Source organism: Balaenoptera borealis (genome assembly GCF_965194805.1).
Source record: "Balaenoptera borealis genome assembly, chromosome: 12".
Lineage (NCBI taxonomy): Eukaryota > Metazoa > Chordata > Mammalia > Artiodactyla > Balaenopteridae > Balaenoptera > Balaenoptera borealis.
Genome location: NC_138869.1, coordinates 31,527,992 through 31,555,255, shown reverse-complemented (window position 1 = coordinate 31,555,255; position 27,264 = coordinate 31,527,992). Strand labels below are relative to the sequence as shown.

Below are 27,264 nucleotides of genomic sequence, written 5' to 3'. Positions count from 1 at the left end.
ATTTTTCTTGTTTCTTGAGGTAGGCTTGTATAGCTATAAACTTCCCTCTTAGAACCGCTTTTGCTGCATTCCATAGGTTTTGGATCATCGTGTTTTCATTGTCATTTGTCTCTAGGTATTTTTTGATATCCTCTTTGATTTCTTCAGGGATCTCTTGGTTATTGAGTAATGTATTGTTTAGCCTCCATGTGTTCGTGTTTTTAACTTTTTTTTCCCTGTAATTCATTTCTAATCTCATAGCGTTGTGGTCAGAAAAGATGCTTGATATGATTTCAGTTTTCTTAAATTTACTGAGGCTTGATTTGTGACCCAAGATGTGATCTATCCTGGAGAATGTTCTGTGCACACTTGAGAAGAAAGTGTAATCTGCTGTTTTTGGATGGAATGTCCTATAAATATCAATTAAATCTATCTGGTCTATTGTGTCATTTAAAGCTCTGTTTTCTTATTTATTTTCATTTTGAATGATCTGTCCATTGATGTAAGTGAGGTGTTAAAGTCCCCCACTATTATTGTGTTACTGTCGATTTCCTCTTTTATAGCTGTTAGCAGTTGTCTTATGTATTGAGATGCTCCTGTGTTGGGTGCATATATATTTATAATTGTTATATCTTCTTCTTGGATTGATCTCTGGATCATTATGTAGTGTCCTTCCTTGTCTCTTGTAACATTCTTTATTTTAAAGTCTATTTTATCTGATATGAGTATTGCTACTCCAGCTTTCTTTTGATTTCCATTTGCATGGAATATCTTTTTCCATCCCCTCACTTTCAGTCTGTATGTGTCCCTAGATCTGAAGTGGGTCTCTTGTAGACAGCATATATATGGGTCTTGTTTTTGTATCCATTCAGCAAGCCTGTGTCTTTTGGTTGAAGCATTTAATCCATTCATGTTTAAGGTAATTATCGATATGTATGTTCCTATGACCATTTTCTTAATTGTTTTGGGTTTGCTTTTGTAGGTCCTTTTCTTCTCTTGTGTTTCCCACTTAGAGAAGTTGCTTTAGCATTTGTTGTAGAGCTGGTTTGGTGCTGCTGAATTCTCTTAGCTTTTGCTTGTCTGTAAAGCTTTTGATTTCTCCATCAAATCTGAATGAGCTCCTTGCTGGGTAGAGTAATCTTGGTTGTAGGTTCTTCCCTTTCATCACTTTAAGTATATCATGCCACTCCTTTCTGGCTTGTAGAGTTTCTGCTGAGAAATCAGCAGTTAACTTTATGGGAGTTCCCTTGTATGTTATTTGTCGTTTTTCCCTTGCTGCTTTTAATAATTTTTCTTTGTCTTTAATTTTTGCCAATTTGATTACTATGTGTCTCAGCATGTTTCTCCTTGGGTTTATCCTGTATGGGACTCGCTGCGCTTCCTGGACTTGGGTGGCTATTTCCTTTCCCATGTTAGGGAAGTTTTCGACTACAGTCTCTTCAAATATTTTCTGGGGTCCTTTCTCTTTCTCTTCTCCTTCTGGGACCCCTATAATGCGAATGTTGTTGCGTTTAATGTTTTCCCAGAGGTCTCTTAGGCTGTCTTCATTTCTTTCCATTCTTTTTTCTTTATTCTGTTCTGCAGCAGTGAATTCCACCATTCTGTCTTCCAGGTCACTTATCCGTTCTTCTGCCTCAATTATTCTGCTATTGATTCCTTCTAGTGTAGTTTTAATTTCAGTTATTGTATTGTTCATCTCTCTTTGTTTGTTCTTTAATTCTAGTTGATCTCTTGATATGGCCATTGGGATCACTTAAAAAGATAGCTTACGGGATCTTAGATCTTGGATGGTGTTTAGAAAAGTCTCACAGTGCTGAGGACAGCTATAGGACTCTACATGACCCAGGTGTTTCTTCATGATAAACGAGGCCATAACATCATCTCAGCCATGGGAAGTAGGAGACTTGTCCAGCTTCAGTATAAGGGCACTGGGCATTTGCACACCTGCACCCTGGTTTCTGGTATAGACCCTCGGTTGGAGCCTATGACTAGAGCAAGGCTGCAGGAGAAGTTAAGAGGTACCATGTAGAAAGGATGCTGTGCTCAGTTAAAAGGGGATAGGTCCATTGTGCCCTTTTGGCAGGAAATCACAGCATGTTAAAGTTGGAAAGGAGGGAAGGGGCTTCGGGGCATATGGAATCCACCCTTCCACCCAGTGTCTGAGAAGCAGCTGTTCTCAAGCAGGGCTTGGATGATGCACACTCTGGACTTTGCCACCTCCCTGAGCACCAAGCTGAACAATGCTTTCCCCTGCACAGGACAGAGGCACTTCCCCTGGCCTTTAGCTCTCAGCAGAAGAGGGATATCACATAGAAGATGGACTCCAAGGAAGTAGGTCAGGAATAGCATAATGGGGAAAGTCAAACCTGCGTGCTTAGAGGACTCTGGCTGCTGCTGTTGTACTTTGAGCATATGGCTCCATCATATGCACAGTGTAAGAAAGTTTTCCAGTTTGCTGTCTTCCAGGGTAGTTGCCACAGAGCTTCTAACGCTCAGTTGTTGGCTGATAAACGGAATTGCACACCAAGGCTTGTTCGTGGGAGCGGAGGGGATACTGTGGGGTGGTGTAGAAAAGAACTCCACAGGTGTATTAGGGAAATTTAGTTCTCCCTCCTGAGTAGGTTCTCCACCTCCTGTGTGTTTCTCCTTTACTATTATGCACAATCCTTCACTTCTGGTCACCAGATATGGGGGCAGGGGTTTCCGCACAACAAGCAATTCTCTGCAGCACCAGCTGGGTGTCCTACGGTGTAACTCCGTTCCAACGGTGGCTTCTGTCCCACAAGACTGCTTCCACCCCGCTTCAGATGCCAGTCGCAAGTAGGAGATCCCCGAATTACCCGTAACTTCTGTCTGATTTGGTTACAAATTGGAGGTACCCACGATTTCCTCCTCTGGTTTGATTAATTTGCTAGAGTGCCTCACAGAACTCAGGGAAGCACTTACTTACATTTACCAGTTTATTAAAGGATATGACACAGGGTGCAGATGAACAGCTGGATGAAGGGAAACATAGGGTGAGGTCTGAGCAGGTCCTGAGCACAGGAGCTTCTGTCGCCATTGAGTTGGGTGTGTTCACCCTCCCAGTGTATGGATGTGTTTTCTTCTTTGTTTGAAGGAAACAGAAACTCTAACTTGAAAAAGGTATATCCACCCACATGTTCATTGCATTATTTACAAATACCCAAGATAAGGAAACAACCTAAGTGTCCATTGATAGATGAATGGATAAAGAAAATGTGGTATCTATATAATGGAATATTATTAAGCCATAGAAAAGAATGAAATCTTGCCATTTGCAACAACATGGGTGGACTTTGAGGGCATCGTGCTAAGTGAACTAAGTCAGACAGCGAAAGATAAATACCATATGATCTCACTCATATGTGAAAACAAAAACCGAGCTCATAGATACAGGCAACTGACGGGTGGGGGTAGGGGTGGGAGAAAGGAGTGAACTGTTTTTTCAATTGTTTTTTAGTTTAAATAAACTGCATGATTGTTTTAAAAGAAATTTTAAAAAGAATAAGAGATGCTCCTAGTATCGCTTCGGAAGTTACCAGGGTTTTAGGAGCCCTATGCTGGGAACCTGGGGCAGAGACCAATATATATATTTTCTGTTATCTCATAACAGGTTAGAGCTTGCATTATTTAAGACACCTTAGATTTAAAACTTGAAAGCAGTTGCCCTAGTGCTTGGGGGAACTTGGTGTCTCCCACATCATGAGAAAGTGGTCCTCCAGCAATGTCTGGCCAGAGCTGCCCAGGGATGAACCCAGCTCCACACACTTCACTTCCTTTGAGACCTGGTCTCAACCATCCTCCTTCTCATTCTCTGCTTGCCAAGCCATGCTAGTTTTCTTTCCAGTTTTCCCGCCTGAGGGCCTTTGCACGAGCTGTTTTTCTGTCTGCCATATCTAAGGCTCCTTCCTTCCTTCCTGCTCATTTTCTTTTTTTAAAAATTTATTTTATTTATTTTTATTTGTGGCTGCGTGTGTCTTCGTTGCTGCGCGCAGGCTTTCTCTAGTTGTGGCGAGCGGGGGCTACTCTTTGTTGCGGTGCACGGGTTTCTCATTGTGGTGCCTTCTCTTGTTGCGGAGCACGGGCTCTAGGCGCGTGGGCTTCAGTAGTTGTGGTGCGTGGGCTGAGTAGTTGCGGTTCACGGGCTCAGTAACTGTGGCTCGTGGGCTCTAGAGCGCAGGCTCAGTAGTTGTGGCGCACGGGCTTAGTTGCTCCGCGGCATGTGGGATCTTCCCAGACCAGGGTTAGAACCCGTGTCCCCTGCATTGGCAGGCAGCTTCTTAACCACTGCGCCACCGGGGAAGTCCCTTCCGCTCATTTTATAAACACCTAATCAGTTCAAACATCACTGTGCTCAGTAAGCCTTTCCTAACCAATCCCTCAAATCTAGGTCAGGGTCTTTATTAAACCTTTTTACGGAATTCCTATAATAGTTTCCTTAAAAGCATGTAATCACATAATCCTTACTGCTGGGAGTATCTAACCTTTTTGGTGCCATGGGCTCTTTCAGCCATCTGGTGAATCCCATGGGGGAGTGCTGCATCCTGCGCCACCACAGCTATTTCCAGCTTCCCCGTGATAGCTTGAGGGACCATGAGCTTAGTCTGTATTTCTGACGGGGGAGAATGGTTACTTGGGCTGCGCCCAGTTTTCGAGGGCCTCGAAGGAGTTGGAGGCTGCTCTGGAAATTGTCAAGAGACCCACACTCTCATCTGTCATTGGGAACAAAGAAAACCAGGAAGGCAGAGGGAGTGGGAAGGAAGCTTTTTGTGCCAAGTATTGTTAACCAGGGAAGAAGCACAGACCTGAGCTGTAGTAGTGATGCATTGTGTCTGCGTGGGACAGTTTTCACCTTTTAAGCACTTTTGAGTTACCCTCCTGACCTCTTCATTGCCGTCTTGCAGATAGGAAAACAGATGTGGGAGGTGTTTGTGGCTAGAACATATGCGATGGTATGGACTACTACAGGCTGCGTTCCAGTTCCCAGCCCTCCTCCCACTCAGGGTCCTTGGCCCAGCCCAGTGGCTTGGTCTCTCTGGACCCAGTGTCTTCCTTCATCTTTAGGGGAGAGGGTGCCCTTGTGGACCATCTGAGAGGAAGACACAGAGCCTGGCCCGTGGCGTGTGCTTGGCAACTCCAAGCAGAGAGAGTTTGGGTGTTGTAAATCCGCAAAATGCCAGAGCTGGGATCCGGCTTTGATCCGGTTCCGGCACCTTCGCCCCTGCGGTTTCCCTTTCATGAGCTCTTGGGCATGGAGGGGGGAAGATGACACCCCAGAGCACCAAGATGCCAGGTTTGAAGTCCTACGTGATCGGCTTTGGGGGATTTTGTGTTTACCTAGACCTTTTGGATACAGCCCTTCAAAATGAGAAATCCTTCCCTAAGGCCATTTCTTTGGAAATTTCCCCTAAAGGCGGTAAAGAAATGACAGGCATTTGAGCTGTCTGAGGCTAGGCTGGTGGCTTTGTTCAGCTGAGAGGTTCCTTCTGCTGAAGAGGAGACGGTACTCCTCTCCTTCCCTTCCAGGCAGGCGGGTCCCCGGCGGGCGGCATCTGTCTCCCCTGTGGTCCTCCGCTGGGCTGGTGTATGATGTCGCCGCACCCCACCCTGCAGGAGGCAGCAGTTTCTTGTCTGTTGACAAGCTCCGTAAGAGGCGGATGACACCAGATCGCTGTGTTTGAGCAGTGCTGTTCGTCTGACGCTTGATCAATAGTTGGCCCGTTGCCTTACGTGTGAAACTTGGAGGGGTCCAGGGGTGGGAGGAGGCCCCAGGGAGGACTTCAAATCCAAATTGTTTAAGGCACTTGGAAGTTACACTAACTTTCACAGAGTTTATCCTGTGAGTTTATCTCAGACGCCCCAAAGGAAGAGGATTGGGGGTAGGGGAATCTCTCATTTACTTGTGGAACCACTGAGAAAATATCCTGGACGTTGATTGAGAATCAGAGGACCTTGGGTGCTCTGCTAGAAGCCTCTTCATTATTTAACGAAGGCTGGGATCCTAATCACAGGTGGTTCAGAATGAAGGCAGGAATTCTCAGAGCTGGTAGAGCATCATCCGAGATGCCTGTGAAATGCAATCAGACACCAGTGAGAAGGTAATCAGGCCCCCAGAAGGGGAGGCTGAGGTCAGGAGCACCTCACAGGGGACATTTGTTTAGAGAGCCGGGTGTGGTGCCTCCCTCATGGTTAAAAGGCTTTGATTTTGTGCAGAAGGATGTCTCAAGACGCTTGGCCAACTCCCTGTGTTAGGTGCATTTGCAATGGCCATTTGTCAGGGGTGTTGGGCACCTGTTCTCCGCCTAAGGCCGGGCTCCTGGTGCTTGTTTTAGATCAGTGGGAAATTCACCTGGCCTTGGGGGCCAGGCAGCTGTGGGTGAAGGCAGTGGGGAGGGGCGGGGACTGTGGCAGATGTGAGCGCACACACCTGTCTGAAGGGGGCCTGCACTACTGCCCAGGAAACCACTGCTGTGTGTGGATGGAGGCCCAGTTTAAAAAGCCAGCTTTGTATGTTTTCAAACACTGTGTGGGCCTGGCAGCTTGTCCCCTGCGTGTGCCACTGGGCGTCAGGCCCTCAGAATCTGGTTGGCCCACAGCTTTCTCTGTGATCGTTACCCCAACTCTGTGAAGAGGATATTATTACCTGGTACTAGCCACCCATTTTACAGATGAGAACACAAGGGTCCATATGAGTCTGGCTCCAAAGCCCACCCTTTATTATACGAGCTCTTCTAAACTGTCCCTTCTGTGATGTACCGCAGTGCCGCTTTTGTCTGTGGTCCTTGGAATTTGGGGGGAGGTTTTGTTGGAAAGAAGGGTGTGCATCCCTGAAAAGGCCCGCAAAGCTTGGAAGCACAAGGCACGTGTTCTTTGGAGGGTGTCTGGTCATCTCGTCTCCCCCAGGGGCGTGATGAGCACGCTGAGGGAGGGGGCCGAGGGGCCCAGGGAGCACAGGGGAGACCTCGGCGGGGAGGCCGGAGCTTCAGGGAGACTGGGTGTGGGCTGGCCACCGAGGAGGCGGTGAGGAGGGGGTGGAGGGCGGTGAGGTCAGAGACGTGGAAGGGGTCATGTCACATGGGACCTGTGGGCCAGGGCAAGACCAAGGGGTCGATTCCGTCCACTCAGCGCGCCGTTCGTTCAGCCCAAATTTACGGGGAGCCCACTGCGTGCTGGGCTCTGATTTAGTACCGAGGACAGTGTAGCAAACAAGACAGAAAGTGTGCGGCCTCGTGGAGCTTACATTCTAGTAGGGGAGTGTGATTGCTCATTACAGACAGTCCACGAGGTCAACAGTATCACGCCACGTAGTACTGAGCGCAGGAAGATCTCAGCTCTGCAGGGGAGGGGGCCTCTCAGGCTGTGTGCGGGGCAGAATACGGCACAAACAACACAGATGCAGTCGGTAAACGTGTTTCAAACAAAGGTTTGGCCTCCCTTTAGCTTCTACGTCTGGAATCACCAAACCACTGATCCACAGGCCAAAACTCTCCCACCGGCACCTTCTGTACAGCCAGGAGCTGAAAGTGGTGCTTCTGTGTTAAAAAGTTGAAAAAAATGAAAAGAAGAAAGTTTCATGACACATGAAAACGGTATGAAATGGCAATGCGGGGCCCATAGCCAGTTTCTTTGCAGCAGAGCCACGCCCATCATGTCCGGATGACCTCGGCTGCTTCTGTGCTTCATAGGCAGAGCTGCGTAGTTGTGACAGAGACCATATGGCCGGCAAAGCCAAGCACACCTACTGTCCTGCCCTTTACGGAACAAGTGTGCCAGCCCCTGTTCTAGGTCCTCCTTGTAATCTGCAAACGCTTCCTCCACATCTGGCCCAGAAGAATCCACCCTCTCAGGGAGATGAAGAGCAGAAGGGAAATTTGTTCCACCTGCTCCTCCCTCAGGCCGAGATGGGCGAACCTCAGCCCACAAGCCTCCGGCCCAGCGCCCCCATGTGTGGCCTCAGACAAGTGTGGATCTGTGGAGGCCCCTCAGTTACGGAATTCCCCACCCCCGCCCCGGCAGGCTGTCCAGTGGTGAAGACTGTACGCTCCCAGTGCAGGGGGCACGGTTCGATCCCCGGTCAGGGAACTAAGATCCCACATGCTGCACAGCGTGGCCGAAAAAAAAGGTGGTCCTGTTAGAGTGAGGCCAGGCCGTCCACCTTTGTGAGCCTAAACCAATATTTTCTAGTCCATTGAGACAGTGGGATTGTGTACTTTCATTCAGAACAGTATTACCAAGCTCTTCTTGACAAGGCAATTATATACGTGACTTAGTAAAATACAACAACTACAACAAATTCAGTCACAGGGCCATAATGCGTTGTATCCCATTTACATCAGATTGCATGTATGTGTTTTTACACATGCATGAAGACGTTGGATCCCCAGAAAGTTAACAGTGGTTGTCTCTGGATACTGGGATTTCGGGTGATTTTTTAAAACTTTCTTCTTCTTACTTTTTTGGATGACTTGGATTTCTTTTTAAAAACATTAACATGAATCATCTTAATGAGCAAAGAAAAAGCCAGCTATTTTTATTTCAAAGAATAAATAAGAATGGTTGCATCCGCATGTGGGTGATAGGATTATTTGTGTGGTTATGATGTAACTGTTAAGAGATACGTGCATCCCCATACGGCTCACCCCTAATTGGAGCAGGGGAGTGATGGCTTCAGAATGAAGGAGATAAGTAAAAACATAGGGGGAGGTGAGAAAAGATGTAGAAGTCAGAAAATCTGACATGTCATCATTGGAAGGACACGAGCTTCCGAGTATATAAATCTCCTTGGTTCATTATTGGTATTTGGAAAGTTGGGGATGTAGATCTTTCCCTGATTCCTCCTCCTCCCCAGCCCCACCCTCTTGAGAAACTGTAAACCACTTAGACGTTAGGGTATTTTAAAATGGTATGTGAGCGCCACCTAGTGTCAGCACTCTGTCATTTCACCCCCTGTCTCTGTGGGAGCCTTAACATCACATTCTTTCTTTGATGTCCCTGCTCTGGTGGCATTTGCGCAGCAGGCAGCGAAATGCCTTCCGGGGTTCTGCAGGGCAGTGGGGATGCCTCATTAATTTATCCCTTCCTTCTTGTCTCAGTTGCACAAAGCGAATCTGTCCGACTGAAGCGGGGTTTGGCAGTCGAAGAGCAAAAGGATGCCTCCCTGTCAAAACCAATCTCCGCTTTTCTCCGTCAGCCGGCTCCTTAGAGCTGGGCCCCTGCTTCTCTGGCAGGAAAGCCATCCTCCTCAGGGCTGCCTTGGGCTTGGGGCTCTTGAGGAGCAAATAGGGGACTCCGGCTCATGGTGGGCTGCTTGGCTTGTAGATGGGCTCCTGGGAGAAGCCAGAACCAAGCCCCACGTCCCCTGGCCCGTCCCCTCCAGGGCTGCTCCCCTCCTGCCCCCCCAAACCCCAGCATCGTCCTCACTGCGTCCCTCGCCCTCATGCCCCTCCTTGTCCAGCGCATCGCCAGGCTTTGCCTCTGTCTGCTCTAGAACCTGCTGTTCTCCTGTTCTCTCCTAGGTGGGCAAGCACCCAGCCATCTGCAGCACTTCCTCCCAGGCCTCTCTGCTCCTCTCTTAGCCCCTCTGGGTTCTTCTTTGCTCAGGTGAAGCTCCAGGGAGCTTTGTAAAGTGCACACCTGCCTGCGTCGTTCTCTGGTTCAGATCCTTCCCGTGGCTTCGGAGTGCCGTAGGGTGAAGGCCAGAATTTTCATCTGGGCCTGCGAGGCTTCCCACTCCACCGGCCTCCCTTGATCCAGCCCCACTGCCTTCCTTTGGGCCCCTCAGGCCTTCTCCCTGCTGAGGTCCCTTGGCCGGCCTCCCCTCTTCCCCTGACCCCCACGTAGTGAATCTCCACGCAGTTCTCAGTTGGATGCACCTGCCTCACAAGAGTCTTCCCTGGACCCTGTCGCATGAATCAAGTCTCCCTAGAAAGTGCTTGGAAAATACAGCGTTCCTCTCCTCCCCTCCGCCCACCCCATCCTGGTGTGTGATAGTAGCTGCACACGTGTCATTCTTTGATGAATTCCCATCTCCCTCTTTAGACCTGTAGTTCTCAGGGGTGTTTGGCCCCCCAGGGACATTTGGCGACACCTGGGGACATTTTTGGTTGTTTTGACTTGGGGGCAGTGCTACCGGCATCTAGTGGGTAGAGGCCCAGGATGCTGCTGGACACCCTACGGTGCACATGACAGCCCCCAAGAGCAAAGAATCTTCTGGCCCGAGAGGCCGGTGGTGCTGAGGTTGAGAAACCCTGCTTCAGAATGGAAGCCCTGTGCGGGCAGGAACCAAGGCCACTGGGAAAGAGCACATTTGGAGGGCCAAAATGTCGCTGTTAATGGCTGACTTGATACTCTCAGCCCTTAAATGGGTTTGTTAGTAGATAGATATAGAGCCACGACATTCCTTCAAACCTGCCGGCCACAAGGAATAAACAGGGGAATTAGCCTGACTTTTCCTTTGCCCTGCATCAGGATAGTTATACAGAGTCCTGCTGGTCCAGAGAAGGTCGTCCTGGTTTTTTGTGCCTTTGCTTTAAAATTATTTAAAGTCTCATTTTGCATTGTATTTGTTGACACTCTGATCTATCTACAATAAAATGTCATCTGCAATTTTAGTTAGTTGGGACATTCCACATGTCAGGTGGCCTGGCTTCTAAAAAAATTCATTGTGGAAGAAGAGGCCAGATGAGAATGCTAGATTAAAAGAGGTTAAAGCATTATAACACTGAATGTGACATGTCATGTGGGCGGGGAAAGGGTTATATAAACAATCTTTTGGAGACAGTTGGGGAAATTTGAATAGGGATGAAGTAAATGTCAGATAATATCAAGTTAGTGTTTATTTTCTTAGGTATGACAGCAGTCAGCTTGGGCTGCTGTAACAAATAGCATAGACTGAGTGTCTTACAAACAACAGAAATTTATTTCTCACCGTTCTGGAGGCTGGGAGGTCTAAGATAAAGGTGCTGGTAGACTCACTGTCTGGTGAGAACTTGCTCCCTGGTTCACAGACAGCCGTCTTCTCACTATGTCCTCACGTGGCAGAAGGGGTGAGGGAGCTCTCTGGGGCCTACTTATGAGGACATTAATCCCACTCATGAGGGCTCCACCGCCATGATCTAATTGTCTCCCCAAGCTCGACCCCCTAATACCATCCCATTGGGCATTAGGTTTCAACACATGAATTTGGGGGGCACGTAGACACTCAGACATTGCCATTATAGACGAGAATGTCCTTATTCTTAGGAGATACAGACCTGAGTTTAAGGAGTGAAGTTCAGAATGTCTGCAACTTGCTTTCAGTGACACAGCAGGAAAGCGTGTGTGCGTGTGTGTGTGCGTGTGTGTGTGTAGAAAGAGGAGGGGGGAGGGAGAACAGGTGTGGCAAAATGTTAGCAGCCGGTGGATCCAAGCGATGGGGGGCGTTGGTGTTCCCCATCCTACTGTGTCAACCTTTCGAGGTCGCGGTCTTGAGGGACACGGGGCGTGTACGTATGTAGTGCCAGGAGGCCCTGAGCTTGGCCGTGTGTCTTCAGTCTGCAGCTCTCCGCCCATCCACATGAAGGTGCAGCCCCTGAACCAGACAGCACTGCAGGTGTCCTGGAACCAGCCAGAGACCATCTACCACCCACCCATCATGAACTACATGATCTCCTACAGCTGGACCAAGAACGAGGACGAGAAGGAGAAGACGTTCACAAAGGACAGCGACAAGGACTTGGTAAAGCCTCCCTGTTCTGAGTCGGGGTGTCTGTAGCAATGAGAGGGGCCCCTGCGCATCTCTTCGGCGTGCTTTTCCCTGTGGCATCCCAGCCCTACGCCGCCTGCTGAGGGCAGGTGCCACCGGGGTGAACCGGGGCCGGAGCCTGCCCGGGCTCCACTCCGCCTTTATACTTGATGGCTACACCACCCGGAAAAGAGTTAATTTCTTTGTAACTGGGCCCTTCAAAACTGACTGCTTTTTCTTTCGTTATTTAAAAAAAAAAAAAAATCTGAAAGCCTCCACGAAGCCCTTGTCCTCTCTGATAGCGTTGCTGTAAATGTTAAGTGAGTTCTACAGTTGTAGAGCAGGGCCCAGCACAGAGCAAGCACCGTGCCAGTACTGGCTGTTATTATTATTGCAGCTGTCGCCCCCATCCTCCTCCCCACCCCTATACTGTCACCCACACCAAGCAGCTTTCCGAAGTCCCCACCACTCCCTTCTGTCACATTTCATCTGCCTCATACATTCCGACCTGCTAGACCCCAGTGACCACGGAATTTTTAGCCACTGTTCTCAGACTCTCAGACGCTGTGATACCTGACCTCACTTTGAGCTACACATGCCCAATCCAGCTGCTCATCTTAAATGTGCATAAATATTTAGTGCCCAGTCCCCACCAAGGCCCTTCAGAACAGATGTTTGCAGAAGCCGTCTTCTTCCCCTGGAAAAGCAATCGCTCCAACAAGCGCTGGTCTTTACATCTCTGCAGGGAAACTCAAAGTGACACATTTGGGTTTGAAAGCCTGGCGTTTATTGTTAATCAAAAGAAGTCTTTGGGATAATGAAGCCCATAATTGTATATGCACATGGAAAATGTAATAGCACTGAGTGGGATTCTTAATGACTGTTAGCACTTTTTTTCCTCCCCGTACAGAGTCCCCGGGGCCCATTCAATCAGTTATAGAATAATACTTTTCGTATTCCTTTAGATGAAGATTCTTTCACTTCATTTCCATTTATGTTTTCAATTTCCCCACTAGACATTGTTAGCTGGGTCACATTAGGGAATGATGAGCTTCATGAAATCGGAGAGGAATCTATTGAAAGGCACCCAAGGTTATGATGTGTTTTAACCTTTCTCTTGTCACGACTGGAACTCCGTGAGGGATGTTTCTCTTTCTGAACTGAGGTGGCTTGCATTAATCAACAGAAGCTATCTAGGCGCTTATTCGGTTTCTTATTCTAAGTGGAAAATAATTAAACATGCAGAGATGAATAGATAACCGGCTTGGAGTGAATTCTAATAAATCCCTGCATAGATGGAGCGAAGATATTGCTCTGAACAGAAGACGGGGTTGGAGGTTTAGAGAATGAGGCATAAATGAGTTTCAGAGAAAGAGAGAGCTGTAGAGAAAAACATGCTTTGACAGCAAGTTCTTTTTTTATAAGAATTTCTAGGGGTGGTTATTTTCTTTGGGGACACACAAAATTAATTAATTCCTCAAGAAGTTGAGAGTGCTGACTTAGTGGCAGGCAAAGCTATCCTCCAACTTGGGGTTCTTGTGGCCCAGAAGCCTAAAAGTCATACTGAACATTTTCCCGGCATTCTCCAGCATCCATCTCTCTCTCTCACGCCCTCGCTGCCAACCTGTGGGACAGGTGTTACTGCCTCCTTTTTCCAAAAGAGAGAAATGAGGCTGAAAGTGAAATAACTTGACCCCAACCTCCTCCTCTCACCAGCAATCCATTTGCTAGGCAACAGATAGCAGGCGTGGCCACGATGACATTTTAATGCCTCTTCAGAGGTTTTCAGTAGCTACACTGGGGAAAACCCACTCAGTGATTAAGCTCCCAGAGCTGCTTTCTGGACTTGGCCCACAATGGGATGACAAGACATTTCATCCATTAGGGAGTCTTTGAAAATCAGTTGCTTTTGTTGTTTGTTTCTTCAGGAAGCAAGCCCTGCTGGCTTTTTAGGTATTTTCCATTTTCTGATTTTTAAAAGACTCTTGGAATAAAGCTTTGAGGAATGGGGGTCTGGATTTGGCTTGTGATGTTGGACCAGGGGTTGGAAAACTTTTTTCTAGAAAGAGTCAGAGAGTTAAGATTTTAGACTTTAAGGGCTATATGGCCTCTGTGGGCAGCTACTCAACTCTGCCGTCGAAAGGTGAAAGCTGCCATAGCAACAGGTAAATGAATGGGCGTGGCTGTGTGCCAATAAAACTTTATTTACAAAAAACGGATTTGGGCTGTGGGCTGTCGCTTGCCACCCCTGTGTTAGACTGGGGGTGTACTTTCCATTTTGTGGTGTGGACTACCTATGAACAAGGCTTGCCTAGCCTTTGTTGTACAGCACTCACAAGAACCCTGTGAGGGAAATATTACTCTCTGCATTTAACAGTTGAAGGGAGCAGAGGCCAAAAGACATTGAGCAACTGACTTGGAATCACACAGCTGGTGAGTGGTGTGACACAGGTAGATCTCCTGTCCTCTGACCTCTAGTCAGGTGTTCTTCTCGCATCGTGCCCCATATTATCCAAGGTCAAGGTACAACAATGCCTTTAAACTGCAAAGAAACAGACACACAGAGATTTTGTTGTGGCTGCGCTAAACTCTGCACAGCCCTGGAAATTCAGTACACCTGATAATTCTAGAGGCTGTCTAGGGTAAATCACTATCGTTTATAAGGTAGAGTAGTTTTGATAGAAGTCCCAGCCTTGTGAGTATAAAGAGGGCTGAAGGCACGTTCCAAGCCCGAGTCAAGTATCTGAGCCAGGACGGCTTTTTGTTCTCTTACCCTACACATTTCCATGTCGAAAACAGATTCCCAGGTGAGGTTATTTCTGAAAGCTCATTCTTTTCAAGGTGAGCCTTTGGTCAGTGAGGAAACATCTGTTTGTCTGTTGTGCTTTGCCTTGGTACCCCGAAACCTACAGGCAGCACTTAACATTCTTTTAGGTTTGGCTTTCAAATGTAAAGTGTGCTCTGGCCTTCAAAACCAGCTCACTGCCTGTTCTTTCCTCCCCTGCAGAAAGCCACCATTAGCCCTGTCTCACCTGACAGCCTTTATCTGTTCCGGGTCCAGGCCGTGTGTCGCAATGACATGAGGAGTGACTTCAGCCAGACCATGCTCTTCCAAGGTGAGTAGCTGCCCTTTCTGTCTGCCCTGCATCCCCCGGGTCCCTTCTCCCTTGGGCTTTGTCTTTTTTCCCGTTCAGGTGCTTGGACACAAGAATACGAACCTGGCCTAAGCATCAGTGTGGGGTTTGCAATAACACCTGAAAAGCCTGGGGAATTTAGGCCCGTCTTTTTGGTTGGGGGTTTCACAGGCCAGAAGAGGTGAAGAGGAATGAAGTGTTGATTATTTTTTTAATTACTGTTATTTTCCAGCTGTGGGGAACCAAGTATTTGTCTAATACTGTGTCAGATCACAGAATCACCTCCTAGTCGTGTGGAGGAATATCGTCTTTGGATTTCTAACGTGATTCAGTTAGCTGATTTAGGGTCTAGTGGAAAGTTTCAGACCAGCACTAGGGCAAGGCTAGAGGAGCATTCACTTTGGTGCAGAATTCAAAGGAGCTCTTAAAAACTCTGTCATCAAGATACATTGTATTTCAATGGAATTTTTTTTTAAAGCAAAATCAATGCAAAAGGTTCTTGAACAAAATATCGAAATTTTGCATACAGACAGGATCCACTCTGTCTTACTTGCCCCGACCTAATCCCAGTCCTGGTTCCAATAAAACTTTATTGGCAAAAATTGGCAGCCAGCCGGTGGGCCGTAGTTTGCAGACCTGGTTTGGTGAGGGGCACTAAGACCAGCCTGAAGGGAGCAACCAGGGCATTGGGCTTTGCTCTGCCAGTCTGATGCCCTCCCTGGTAAGGTTCTTTACTTCCTGAATCCTCAGTTTCCGAGACACCTACACACCTACACACCAGGCCAGTGATTCTTAACTTTTGCAAGTCATGTATCTGATGAAGACTTTGGACACTTTCTCTAGAAAAATGGCAGAATTTTGCGTATTACAGCTTTAGGGGTCCCATAAAACCCGTAGGCTGTGGATCAGCTTCATTGTCTGGAATCCTGTGAGAAATGCACATTCATGGGACCCTCTCAGACAAAGTGTCTCAGAATCTCAGAAGGCAGGGCCCAGGAATCTGAATTTTAACCAGATGGCTCAGGTAACAGGCGTGCACATTACAGATTGAGAAGAGCTGGCTTAGAGCCGGGGCCCTGACACGAGCGCCCCAAGGTTGAGTCCTGGCTGCCACTTAGTGTTTCTGCGACTCTGAGAATGTTGACTAGCTTCTCTAAGCTGCAATTTCACAGTCCAAAAGTGGTAGTCGTGAGAGTACCGACCTCACGGGGTCCTTGTAGAGTGACAGGGGGTGACGCATGTTAAGTAATTAGCACAGTGCCTGGTACGAACTATAAATACCCCCTAAGTATGAGGTTTAATGTAAAAAATAATAAATGATGAACCCAGGATAAGAAGCCCTTCAGCTGAGAGTCCCTCCAAAAGATCCCTTCTAGCTTTGCAATTTTGCATCTAGTATTGAAATATTCTTTGCTAATGTTCACATTATCTCATCCTTCCATTTAAACTAATTGAAATTAGCATGGCTGCATTTTTTCTCACAAATAAATCACACTCACCATGTCCACCTTTGCCCTGAATGTATTGGCCCATCTGCCTGTGTTGAGGAGGGTCCGAAAGCCAAGGCCAGGTCTATGCCAGCCCAGGGGAGAGAGCACGGGAAGCCAGAGTGCAGCCCCGGATCTTTCGGCACATAAATCATAATTAGGCCTTCCATGCACTCCAGCTAGGAGCCTGGAATCTGCAGAACCACCTTTCTTGATTAATAGGCCCCTGAGCTCGTTGGCTTCTGCACGGACTTTGAAAAATTAAATGTTTGTAATGTAATGCAATTCAAAAAGGCCTTGTCAGCTGTAAATTCCAAGCACGGAATATTTAAAATGTCTGATCGCGGTGACTTGTTGAAAATGGCCAGTGTCTCCTTTGTCTGCAGACTTTCTCTGCTCAGGGGTGGACATGCGTTTGCTCGTTTTCTGTAGTGGTGTTTGTCCCTGCATGTTGACAAAGGGGCACACAATGGCCTTAGCACCTTCCCTGCAGCAGTGGGCGGTGGAAAAACGAAATCTTCAGGTAAGCTAGCATGCCTTTTCTGGTGAGCCAAGTAGGAGTTTATGAGCAGTAGAGGCCGGTGTACAAAGCTGGTCAACTCTTAGGACTGAAGTTTTAAAAGGGAAGGAAATTAACTTAGGCAATTTCATGGACACCTTTGTTCAGAATAATTAGGTTTCCCAGTGATAAAGTTTACCTCTGGTTTGGGAGCATGAGGAAGCCCCGTGGAATATTTACATTATTATAGTAAATAAAGCAATATTTATGTCCTATATAACGTAATAAATAAGTTATGTTTACCTTACTGTAGTAACTATGATAATAATGGTCAGCATTATCTGTAGAGTGGCTCCCAGTTACAGAGCATTTGCCCATAGGTTATTTCATCTGACCTCGTGGCAACTTGTAATGCAGGTGTTACTTTACGGAGGAGGAAATGATGTCCTGGGCAGTTGAGTAACTTGCAAAAAATCACTTGGCTATTAAGCAGAGTCCGATTTCTTATTCCAAAGCCCAATCATTTGTACACAACAACAGACCACCCCTAAAGCATAAATATTACCCTGTATCCCCGGTCTTCAACAAATGGCTAAAAAGATTGATTACTAAGTGTTCGAAAGCCTTTTTTGCAATTCTCAACAGTCATGGAAACTAGGGACTCTTAAGCTTTTTCTTTGAGCCACAGACTCATTAGGCAGCCTGGCCAAGCCAACAGATCCTCTCTCAGAATTGTTTAAAATAAATAAGTAAAATACATAGGAAAGGAAACCAATTATGCTCAAATACAATTGTCAAAATATTTTAAACAAACAAATTGGGAACGTAGTCATCTGTGCGCTTCTTTTATGAAAGTATTAAATGACAAGTGGTGGGTCTGTTAGCGACGGTGATTTCTGAGTAGTGATGAACATAAATGATACTTCGAAATAGCTCCAACAACTCTAAGGCAGTAGGAAAATATTCCCATTTCAATCACAGAGTCATAGGACGATCCTATTAAAATGCAGCTGAGATTTGGAGCTTGCGTTCCTCATGCGAGGAAAAGCTGCATCTTCGTGACAGCTTAGTGGGGATGCAGGTCTTATTTTTTTCCCCCGTCCCTGAAGTCCACCAGGCCGGTGGACTCCTGATCTGAAAGCTCTGGTAGAAACTTCGTAGTCACCACGGCTAGAACTGACCCCAGTGGAAATTGTTCAAGATCAATGAAAAGCGGGCATGTTGATGGAGTGGCCAGTTTGTTGGCCTTAAAATAAGGCCTTTGTAAAGGGCAGGGAAAGCAGGTCTCTTAGGGGGCTTTCTTCCGGTCTTAACAAAGGGAGGTGTGTGTACCTGTCTGAGGCAGTGCAATATCGATCACGAAGCAACTCACTGATGGTGGGAGGTTATGTTTAGTGCCAGGAAAGAACTGTCTGCTTCCTAGGCTGCCTCATTTGACCTGGTTGTATTGACGTCTAGGTCAGTCTGTTCTCCACATTTGTCTCTTCACCCATTTCACTTTCCAGCTGAGCGAAGTGAATATATCGTTAAGTCGGGGGTCGCAAATACAGGTGCCCCGGGGCCCGGCAGGGAACACATACAAATGCGGGGAGGGCCGTCAGTGGGAAATTGCAGAATGTGCCCTTCGAAAAGGGGTGACAGACACTCAGCCCCGACCAAATGTTGCCCTGCAGGAAGGTGAGCTCAGTTTTGCCAGATATTGTGATTTTTCAGGGATGAGCAGGAAATTGGGATTTTTAGGTAAAAGTTGCTGTTTACAATGTTGGCAGCAAATTCTTTTTTTTTTTTTTTTTTCCAAAAAGCTTGCAGGGCAAATAAAAAAATATGTCGGGTACTTGCCCCACTTCTAGTTTAGATAAAAACTCCAGCAGGTACAAGTGTTATTTATTTGGAGATTTAGCAGTTTTTTGCTAATTTTTCAGTGCCTTGTATGTATAGGAAGCAAACGTTTAGTTTATGTTGAGACTATTGTTTTTGAGATGAGCACAAAGAAGCAGTCTGATATATTTTTTAAGTTATACTGTTTAGCATTATTCACAATAGAGAAAAGGTGGACGCAATCTAGATGTCCATCAACAATGAATGGGTAAACAAAATATGGTACGTACAGCAGAATATTATTTGGCCTTAAAAAGGAAGGAAATTCTGACACATGGGACAGCGTGGATGAATCTTGAAGACATTATGCTAAGTGAAATAAGCCAGTTACAAAAAGACAAGTAAATATATATGACTCCACTTACATGAGATATATGGAGTACTGAAACTTACAGAAAGTAGAAGGATGGTTGCCAGGAGCTGGGGGGGCGGGGAGGGGCAGGGGGAAGCTGGGACTTGTTTAATGGGTACACAGTTGCAGTTTTGCAAGATGGAAACATTCTGGAGATCTGTGGCACAAGGATTAAGCACAACTGAACTGTACACTTAAAAGTGTTTAAGATGGTAAGTTTTATGTTATGTGTATTTTACCACAGTTAAACATTTTGTGTAGTTATATTGTATAATAATAACACATGGGTGAACAGAACTGAAAGAAGGAAAGAACACCAGAAGGAGTAATCTGTGGCTAATATAAAAGAATTTGAGGGACTTCCCTCGTGGTCCAGTAGTAGAGAATCCGCCTTCCAACGCAGAGGACTCGGGTTTGATCCCTGGTCGGGGAACTAAGATCCCACGTGCTGCGGGGCAACGAAGCCCGCGCTTCACACGCAGACTGCAGAGCCCACGTGCCCTGGAGCCCACACGCTGCAACGAAAGATCCCACATGCCTCAACGAAGATCCCCCGTGCGGCAACAAAGACCCAACGCAGCCAAAAAAAATGAATAAAATAAATAAATAAAATAAATATTAAAAAAAAAGAACTTGACCATTTAAAGCAACAGTGGTGATGTGTTATGAAGTTTTAAAACTTAAGTATTGATAGAAATAAAATATATGACAGTACACAAAAAGTGAGTTGGGCAAATAAATTACTGTACAGTTCTTACATTTTTAAGGAGAAATAAAAGTACTAGTTTAAGGTAAACTGTAATAAGTTTAGGATGCATATTATATAGTCACTGAAAGGATAATATAAGAGATTATAACCAAAAAGACAATAGAGAAGAACAATGGGATAATACAATTTCATTTATGTGAAGTTCAAAAATAGACAAAACGCTGACAAAGATCAGAGTGGTGGCAACCTTAGGGAAAGGTCATGAGGGTGTTCCCTGGATGGGTGCACGTGCAAACCTGCTGGGGTGCTGGAGGATGTCCATATCTTAATACGGGAGGAGGGGGAGTTACACAGGTGTTTACAGAGGTAAAAATTAATTGGACTCTACACTTAAGATTTGTGCATTTTAGAGTATGTAAGTTTTACCTTACTAATAAAATAGAAAAATGATTAAAACTTCTGAAAGTTGTAAACTAATAGCTTAAGACAAGAGTCAGCAAACTGTGGCCCACAGGCCAAACCTGACCCTCTACATGTTTTTTAATGACTCACAAACTAAGAAGGGTTTTACATTTTTTGATGGTTGGAAAAAAAAATCTAAAGAGGAATATTTATTTTATGACATAAAAATTGTATGTATTTCAGATATGTGTAGGTAAGTGCAGTTTTGTCAAAACAACAAAGTTATATTGTTTACAGTGTAATTTCTTTGTTTCTCAGCTAATACCACTCGAATATTCCAAGGGACCAGAATTGTCAAAACAGGAGTGGTAAGTAGAGAATGTAATCGCTTTGTCGTGTCTGGTTGGTAATTTGCATGCAGTTAAAACTGTCACCACGAGGTGGCAGTATGATGTTGTCTAAATGCTCAATGTGAAGTGGTTAAAATACTGAATAAATTACATTATTCACTCCTATAATTCAATGCATTATAAAAACAAGCTGTGCGACAGAGTTAAACCAGTAGTGTTATACTGTTATAATTTTTGTCAAGATAAAAATTCTCCATATTTTTAATTATTTATTATTTGTGGGAGCATAGGACGTAAGAGTGCAAAGGAGTAGACATGCTAAAATTGAAAGGTTGTCATTTGGGAATTCCCTGGCAGTCCAGTGGTTAGGACTCGGCGCTTTCACTCAGGGGCCCGGGTTTGATCCCTGATTGGGGAACTAAGATCCCACAAGCCATGCAGTGCGGCTTTAAAAAAAAAAAAAAGAAAGAAAGAAAAAAAAGAATGGTTGTCATTTGCCCAGTTACATTTGCACATTTCTGGAGCCTCAGTATCCAAGTTTTCCCCTTTCTAGTGCAACTAATAATTCCAATATTAATTGCAGCTTTGGTGATAACAATAAGAGCCTAAAATTTATTAAGCTTTTCCCGGGTTTCAGGCACAGATTATTATTTTATTTACTCCTCACAGCATCCCACAAGATTCGTGTTACTATTACTCCCATTTTATGGATGAGGAAACTGAGGCTCAGTGAGTTAAAGTAATGTGCCCAGCATCTCCCAGAGAACAAGTGAGGGATCATGGACTCAAGCCCAGGCTGTCTGACTGCTCTCTCTCCAGTGCCTTATCTAATGTGGCACCTGGCATTTCATTAACCAGCTTCAGAACTCAACATTTGCTAACTTGGTTGTCCTTAAACTACAGACTTTTCAAACTGAAACTTGATGATACAGTGATGAAATCTGAGTTGTTCTGGCTGTATTATTTTGAACTGTATAAATGATGGGATGAAATTCTGGATTCTGCACGCCAGGTTTCAAGAACTAAAATTAAACTAATAACTCAGAGCAACACATCTTATTTTCCTAAGACACTATGTACAAATAAAATCTCACAGCTGAGCCCCAATTTAGTTTGGTGGGAAGAATGAGCTGAGGTTTGGACACAGGCAGCCACCTCTACCCCTTAACCTCTCTGCACCTCGTTTTCCTCACCTGTAAAATGGGGTGATGATCACATGTGTCTCCAGGGTAGCTTGGGAAGCCCCAACACACAGTTGGTACTTGTTGAATAGAACTCTTATTGTTGTCATCTACATGAGCATAGATTTTGCCGTAGATAAATCCGGAGACTCTGGAAGGTACGGCGGCTGTACAGCGCCCGGCACGGGGATGCCGGCTGTAAACCAGCTCCCAAAGCCTTCAGTGGAGAGCATGGCCCCTGCTTCTGAAGCTGCCACTGCAGACGCGGGCGGGCCACTGTCCCTCTGTCCATCCACTTCCTCACTTTAAGATGCGGAACCAGATCCTGGGGAGCGTTTCTAGACAAGGGCTGTGTATTCTCCACAAGAGCCACCAAGATACAAAAAACCAAGGGCTCCTGCTTCTTCCAGTATCATCCCAACAACAGGTGGCAATCTGATGTTGCCAGTTTATTGCTTATTTGATGTTTGTCTTTCAAACAATGTGAATGCTACTTATTGTTTTGTCACTTAGCCTCCTCCTGAGCCCTATCAGTGAAAAGTCGGGGTTGATATGCTGGTTACGATTTTTAAGTAATTGTAAAAACTTTTAAGAGCAGAGATGGTCATCCGTGGATCACCTACTGTCAGCTTTGGCACCATGCTTTAGGAAACCCCATGAGGAAAGTAAAAGATGAGTAAAACCCTTGGAGGGTCATACCCAGGGCCTTGTCCCCAATCCTGATGACTGACACTCTGCTTTCTCTTCCTCTGTCCCTTCCCCCAACCTCGCCGGGTGACCCCTTCAAGCCCACAGCCTCTCCCGCCTCTTCGGCCGACATGGCCCCCATCAGCTCGGGGTCTTCCACCTGGACATCCTCTGGCATCCCCTTCTCATTCGTTTCCATGGCAACTGGGATGGGCCCGTCATCCAGCGGCAGCCAGGCGACGGTGGCCTCGGTGGTCACCAGCACGCTCCTCGCCGGCCTGGGCTTCAGCGGCGGCGGCATCTCCTCCTTTCCCAGCACCGTGTGGCCCACACGCCTGCCCACGGCCGCCGCGGCCAGCAAACAGGCCGGCAGACCCGTCCCGGCCACACCTGAGGCCTTGGCCTCTCCGGGCCCCGACGGTGATTCGGCGCCAACCAAGGACGGCGAGGGCGCCGAGGAGGGGGAGAAAGACGAGAAGAGTGAGAACGAGGATGGGGAGCGGGAGCACGAGGAGGAGGGTGAGAAGGACTCTGAGAAGAAGGAGAGGAACGGGGTGACCCACGCCACGCAGGCGCGGAACCGCACCGAGCCCACCCCCGCCCCCTCGGCTCCCGGCAGAGCCGCCCAGGATGCTGGGCGTCAGACTACAGCCGGGCGTGAGCGGGACCGCACTGCCATCCCCACCGCCGGGCCCGAGGACGCCCTGGACCCCCGCTCCGTCACCCTCACCCAAGCGCCCCCCACGGTCACAGAGGAGCATCACGAAGAGAAGGATCCCAAGAGGCCTGAGACACCGTCTAAGAAGCCTGTGTCCCCAGGGGACCGATTTTCTGAAGACAGCAAATTTATCACTGTTAATCCAGGTAAGTGGTCCGCTCCTCGCTTGAGCCTCCAGGCTGCTGGGAACAGCCCTACCCTTTATTTATTTATTTTTTTTATAATGATCTTGCTCTTTTTTTTCTTTTAATTTATCTATTTATTTTTGGCTGTGTTGGGTCTTCACTGTTGCGCACGGGGTTTCTCTAGTTGCGGCGAGAGGGGCTACTCTTCCTTGTGGTGCGCGGGCTTCTCATTGCGGTGGCTTCTCTTGTTGCAGAGCGCGGGCTCTAGGCGCGCGGGCTTCAGTAGTTGCAGCACACAGGCTCAGTAGTTGTGGTTCGTGGGCTCTAGAGCACAGGCTCAGTAGTTGTGGCGCACGGGGCTTCGTTGCTCCGCGGCACATGGGATCTTCCCAGACCAGGGCTTGAACCCGTGTCCCCTGCATTGGCAGGCGGATTCTCAACCACTGCGCCACCAGGGAAGCCCCAGTCCTACCCTTTAAAAAATAATTGGGGGCAGGGGATAAGGGTCCAGAGAATACTTAATATTCCTGGAATTGTGTGTGTCTCTGGTATAAAAATGTGTGTGTGTGTGTGTGTCTTTCTATTTTATTCTAATAAGAATCACCTACTCTCTTATCGTTGCTGGACTAAGTCTTGCCTTGATACTTGTTTCCTGGTAAAATCGACTTGCCTCAGAATAACTCCAAGCACTTCAACCAGGCCCTGAAGTAAATGAATAAAAAAGACATCAATCTTAAGAAGTTTATCCTTCAAGATTTCATTCCTTATTCACTTATTCAGCACCTGTGTTTATGGACTGCCCATTTGGTGCCAGGCCCTGGGCTGGGTGCTAAGCCTGGTGAGCACGGTCCCTGCTGCTTGCAGCTTACAGCGTAAAGGAGAAGACAGTGGTGGCGGCAGCTCGCCAGGGCACACGCCGGGAAATCGGGAAGCAGGAATGTTAGAAAGCAAGCAAGCAAGTTCGCTGAAAAGCCAGAAAACGAGCTAACTAACACTGGAGATTGTGTACGGTAAATAATAGAGGAAATAAACAGGGTGCTGTCAAAGAAAATAATCAGGAAGAGGACAGGGAGCTTTTTTAATTAAGAAAGGCCACTCTGGGGAAGTGACATTTACATTAAAACTGAAAGCGTGGGGATGGGGAGAGCTGGTATTAGCCCATGATCCCAGCCCGAGAAACAGGACTTCTGCTCTCAGAGCCCCATTTGCTCTGTGAATTAGCCAGTTCCTGGATGATAAGACCAGGGCATGGCTGGTCTGGCCTCCACGGGGAGGATGTGATCCCCACGCTGACCGAGGGCAACTTTGTGACTCTGTCATATGCTCAAATCTTTTTCTTTTCTTTTTAAATTTTATTTATTTATTTATTTACTTTTGGCCGCTTTGGGTCTTCGTTGCTGCGTGCGGGCTCTCTCTAGTTGCAGTGAGCAGGGGCTACACTTCATTGCGGTGCGCGGGCTTCTCATTGTGGTGGCTTCTGTTGTAGCAGAGCACGGGCTCTAGGCGCACGGGCTTCAGTAGTTGTGGCACATGGGCTCAGTAGTTGTGGTGCGCGGGCTTCAGTAGTTGTGGCTCGCAGGCTCTAGAGCGCAAGCTCAGTAGTTGTGGCGCACGGGCTCAGTTGCTCCACGGCATGTGGGATCTTCCCAGACTGAGGATCGAACTCATGACCCCTGCATTGGCAGGCGGATTCTTAACCACTGCACCACCAGGGAAGTCCACGCTCAAATCTTAATGAACCATCCTGATAGTTTCTACAAGGGAGCCCTGAGCGTGAGGGGTTGTTATTGTTGTGAGGGGTTTTCTTAATAAGAAGTTCTTTCTTTTGCCAGACTACAAGATGTTTAGCAACAATTTTTTTTGCATCTAAGCTGTTGTGGAGTTATAAGAGTGCAAAAAAAAAAAAAAGCAACTGGTAAATATTTATTTGCTTTTGCACTTGTAAACATTAAAATTCATCTAAAGCTGAGACCTCGTATGTTAAGATACAACTTAGAATAAATTTTCATGTTTTGAATTACGTTCCTCCTTAAAGCTGGTATGGACTCATTTTTTGAAGTGTGGGTTTGCTATGGGCGTTGCTCACTTTGTCCTGGTTTTAGGGAAAGGTGCAGAGTGGCCCTCTGAGGAACTGAGTGGAGGAAATATCGAGCCACTTGTGAAGCTGTTTGAAGCTATTCCTGCATGAGCAGTGACATTCCCTCCAGGAATTTGCTGTGAAAAAGTTGGATTTCTTGCATTTGAAGATATTAAAGAAATATTTATAGAGTACCCACTGTGTCCCAGGCACTGGACTAGGCATTGGAAGTAGACTCTAGATCTAGTCAGGCCTTGCTCTCCTGGGGTTTACGTTCTAATGGACAAGCTTGAGAATATTCCAGTGAACAAATGCATAACGGCAAGTGCTGGCGTCGGGGACAGGGACAGTGTAGCATCAGGTGGTCAAGGGATGGCATGTGAACGGAGACCCAGGTGGTGAGAAGGAGTTAGCTGTGCCATGATGCATGAAAGAGCGTTCTAGGCTGCAGGAGGAGTAGCAGGTCCAGAGACCCTAAAGTGAGAACCAATTAGGATCAGTCAAGGAGCCATCAGAGGGCCAGTGTGTCTAGACCACCAAGGTGAAGGATCCAGGATGAGTTCACAGACAAGCAGAGCTCAGATCAGGAAGGGGCTCATCAGCCATGCTGAGGATTTGACTCTAACTGGTATGGAAAAGCAGTGATGGATTTCGGCAAGAGAGTTACTCATCTGATTAACCTTCTCAGAAGGTCATGTGGGCCTCTGTGTGGACGTCTGGGGAGGCCAGAACGGACACAGGGAGTAGAGTTAGGAGGTGATGGCAGTGGTGACTCGGACCACTGTGGTTTCTCCACAGACAAGCGGTGGACCTGGAATTTCTTGTCAAGCTTGAGTGGTTTGGCCTCTGGACTAGAGGCTCTGGCAAGTTGCATTCCCAGCCTGCTCCTCTTCAACATTTTTTTTTGTCCACACTCCTGAAAAGCGTGGCTTGCTAAGAGCTTGGGTTGGGAGTGTTGATACCTTGAGAGACTGGTGAGGGTGGGGACCTGGGGCGTAGTCCAAGTAAGCGGAAATGAGTCATTGCAATGGGAGTCAAGTTCCAGCGTCCAAGGAAAGGGGAGAAGAAACAGGTGGTAAACCTGGGGTATTTCCACCTCCAGGCACGGGGCGTGCGGGTCTCAAGTTGCAACGCTGCAGGCATCTGAGTGTCTGCCATCTTGGCAGGGTAGCTCTGGAGTCACATCCCTACAGTAGGCTGTGCCCTTTATTCACGCAGGGTCCTCAGGCCAGTCTTTGCCCAGAGTCTGTCTGTAAAGTGGGGATAGGCATAGCCCTTAGTGCCAAAGGAGGTGCAGAGTCACCCTTGTCGTCGGTGACAAGGAAGGAGGAGCTTTCTGCAGCCCGAGGGCCACATGATGGCAGTGGTGACTGGGAAGAGGCCCCGCATAGATCTTTCTTCTGCAGTCATCCTTGGAGATTAAAAAACATGTGGAGACTGTGGTCCCCAGTGAGCTGGCTTTAAAAATGACCCCCAGGAACTCCGGTCTGTCCCCAGCACTGGTGAATCAGAGCATCTCCTTTGCCACCTTCATCTCAATGGGAACATCCACTCCTTCCCAAAGCCAAAAGGGATCTTCCTTTAGAATTCCAGGCAATTCCAGGTTGAGAGTAGTGGTGGGGATCGGTTAAGCCAGAGATGGGCAAACTTCTTCTGCAAACAGCCAGAGAGAGCGGACATTTTCAGCCTTGGAAACCACAGGTCTTTGCTGAAACTGTGCACCTCTGCCAGGTAGCACGCAAGCAGCCAGGGACACTACACAAATGGGCGGATGTGATTGGGTTCTGGTAAAACTCTGTTTACAAAAACAGGCAGTGGACCTCATTTGATCGGTGAGCTGTCATTTGCCGACCCCTGGTTTAAGCAGAAACACGTGTGTACCCACTGGTTAATAAAAGATGTGAGTAACTTGAGGGTAAAACCCGAAAACCCTGCATTGTCCA

At 47.1% G+C, this 27,264-nt stretch overlaps 1 protein-coding gene across 6 annotated transcripts in view; it reads left to right on the top strand.

Moving 5' to 3' along the window:
* The window catches only part of PTPRG (protein tyrosine phosphatase receptor type G), a 718,755-nt gene that overhangs the window by 592,440 nt on the left and 99,051 nt on the right, over positions 1-27,264 (top strand). For all 6 annotated transcript variants that reach the window (XM_082344647.1, XM_082344649.1, XM_082344646.1 and 3 more), the window contains exons 9-12: positions 11,532-11,716; positions 14,730-14,838; positions 20,502-20,551; positions 22,503-23,265. In XM_082344647.1, the coding sequence (XP_082200773.1) occupies positions 11,532-11,716; positions 14,730-14,838; positions 20,502-20,551; positions 22,503-23,265 (1,107 nt within the window). The remainder of the gene's footprint in view (positions 1-11,531; positions 11,717-14,729; positions 14,839-20,501; positions 20,552-22,502; positions 23,266-27,264) is intronic.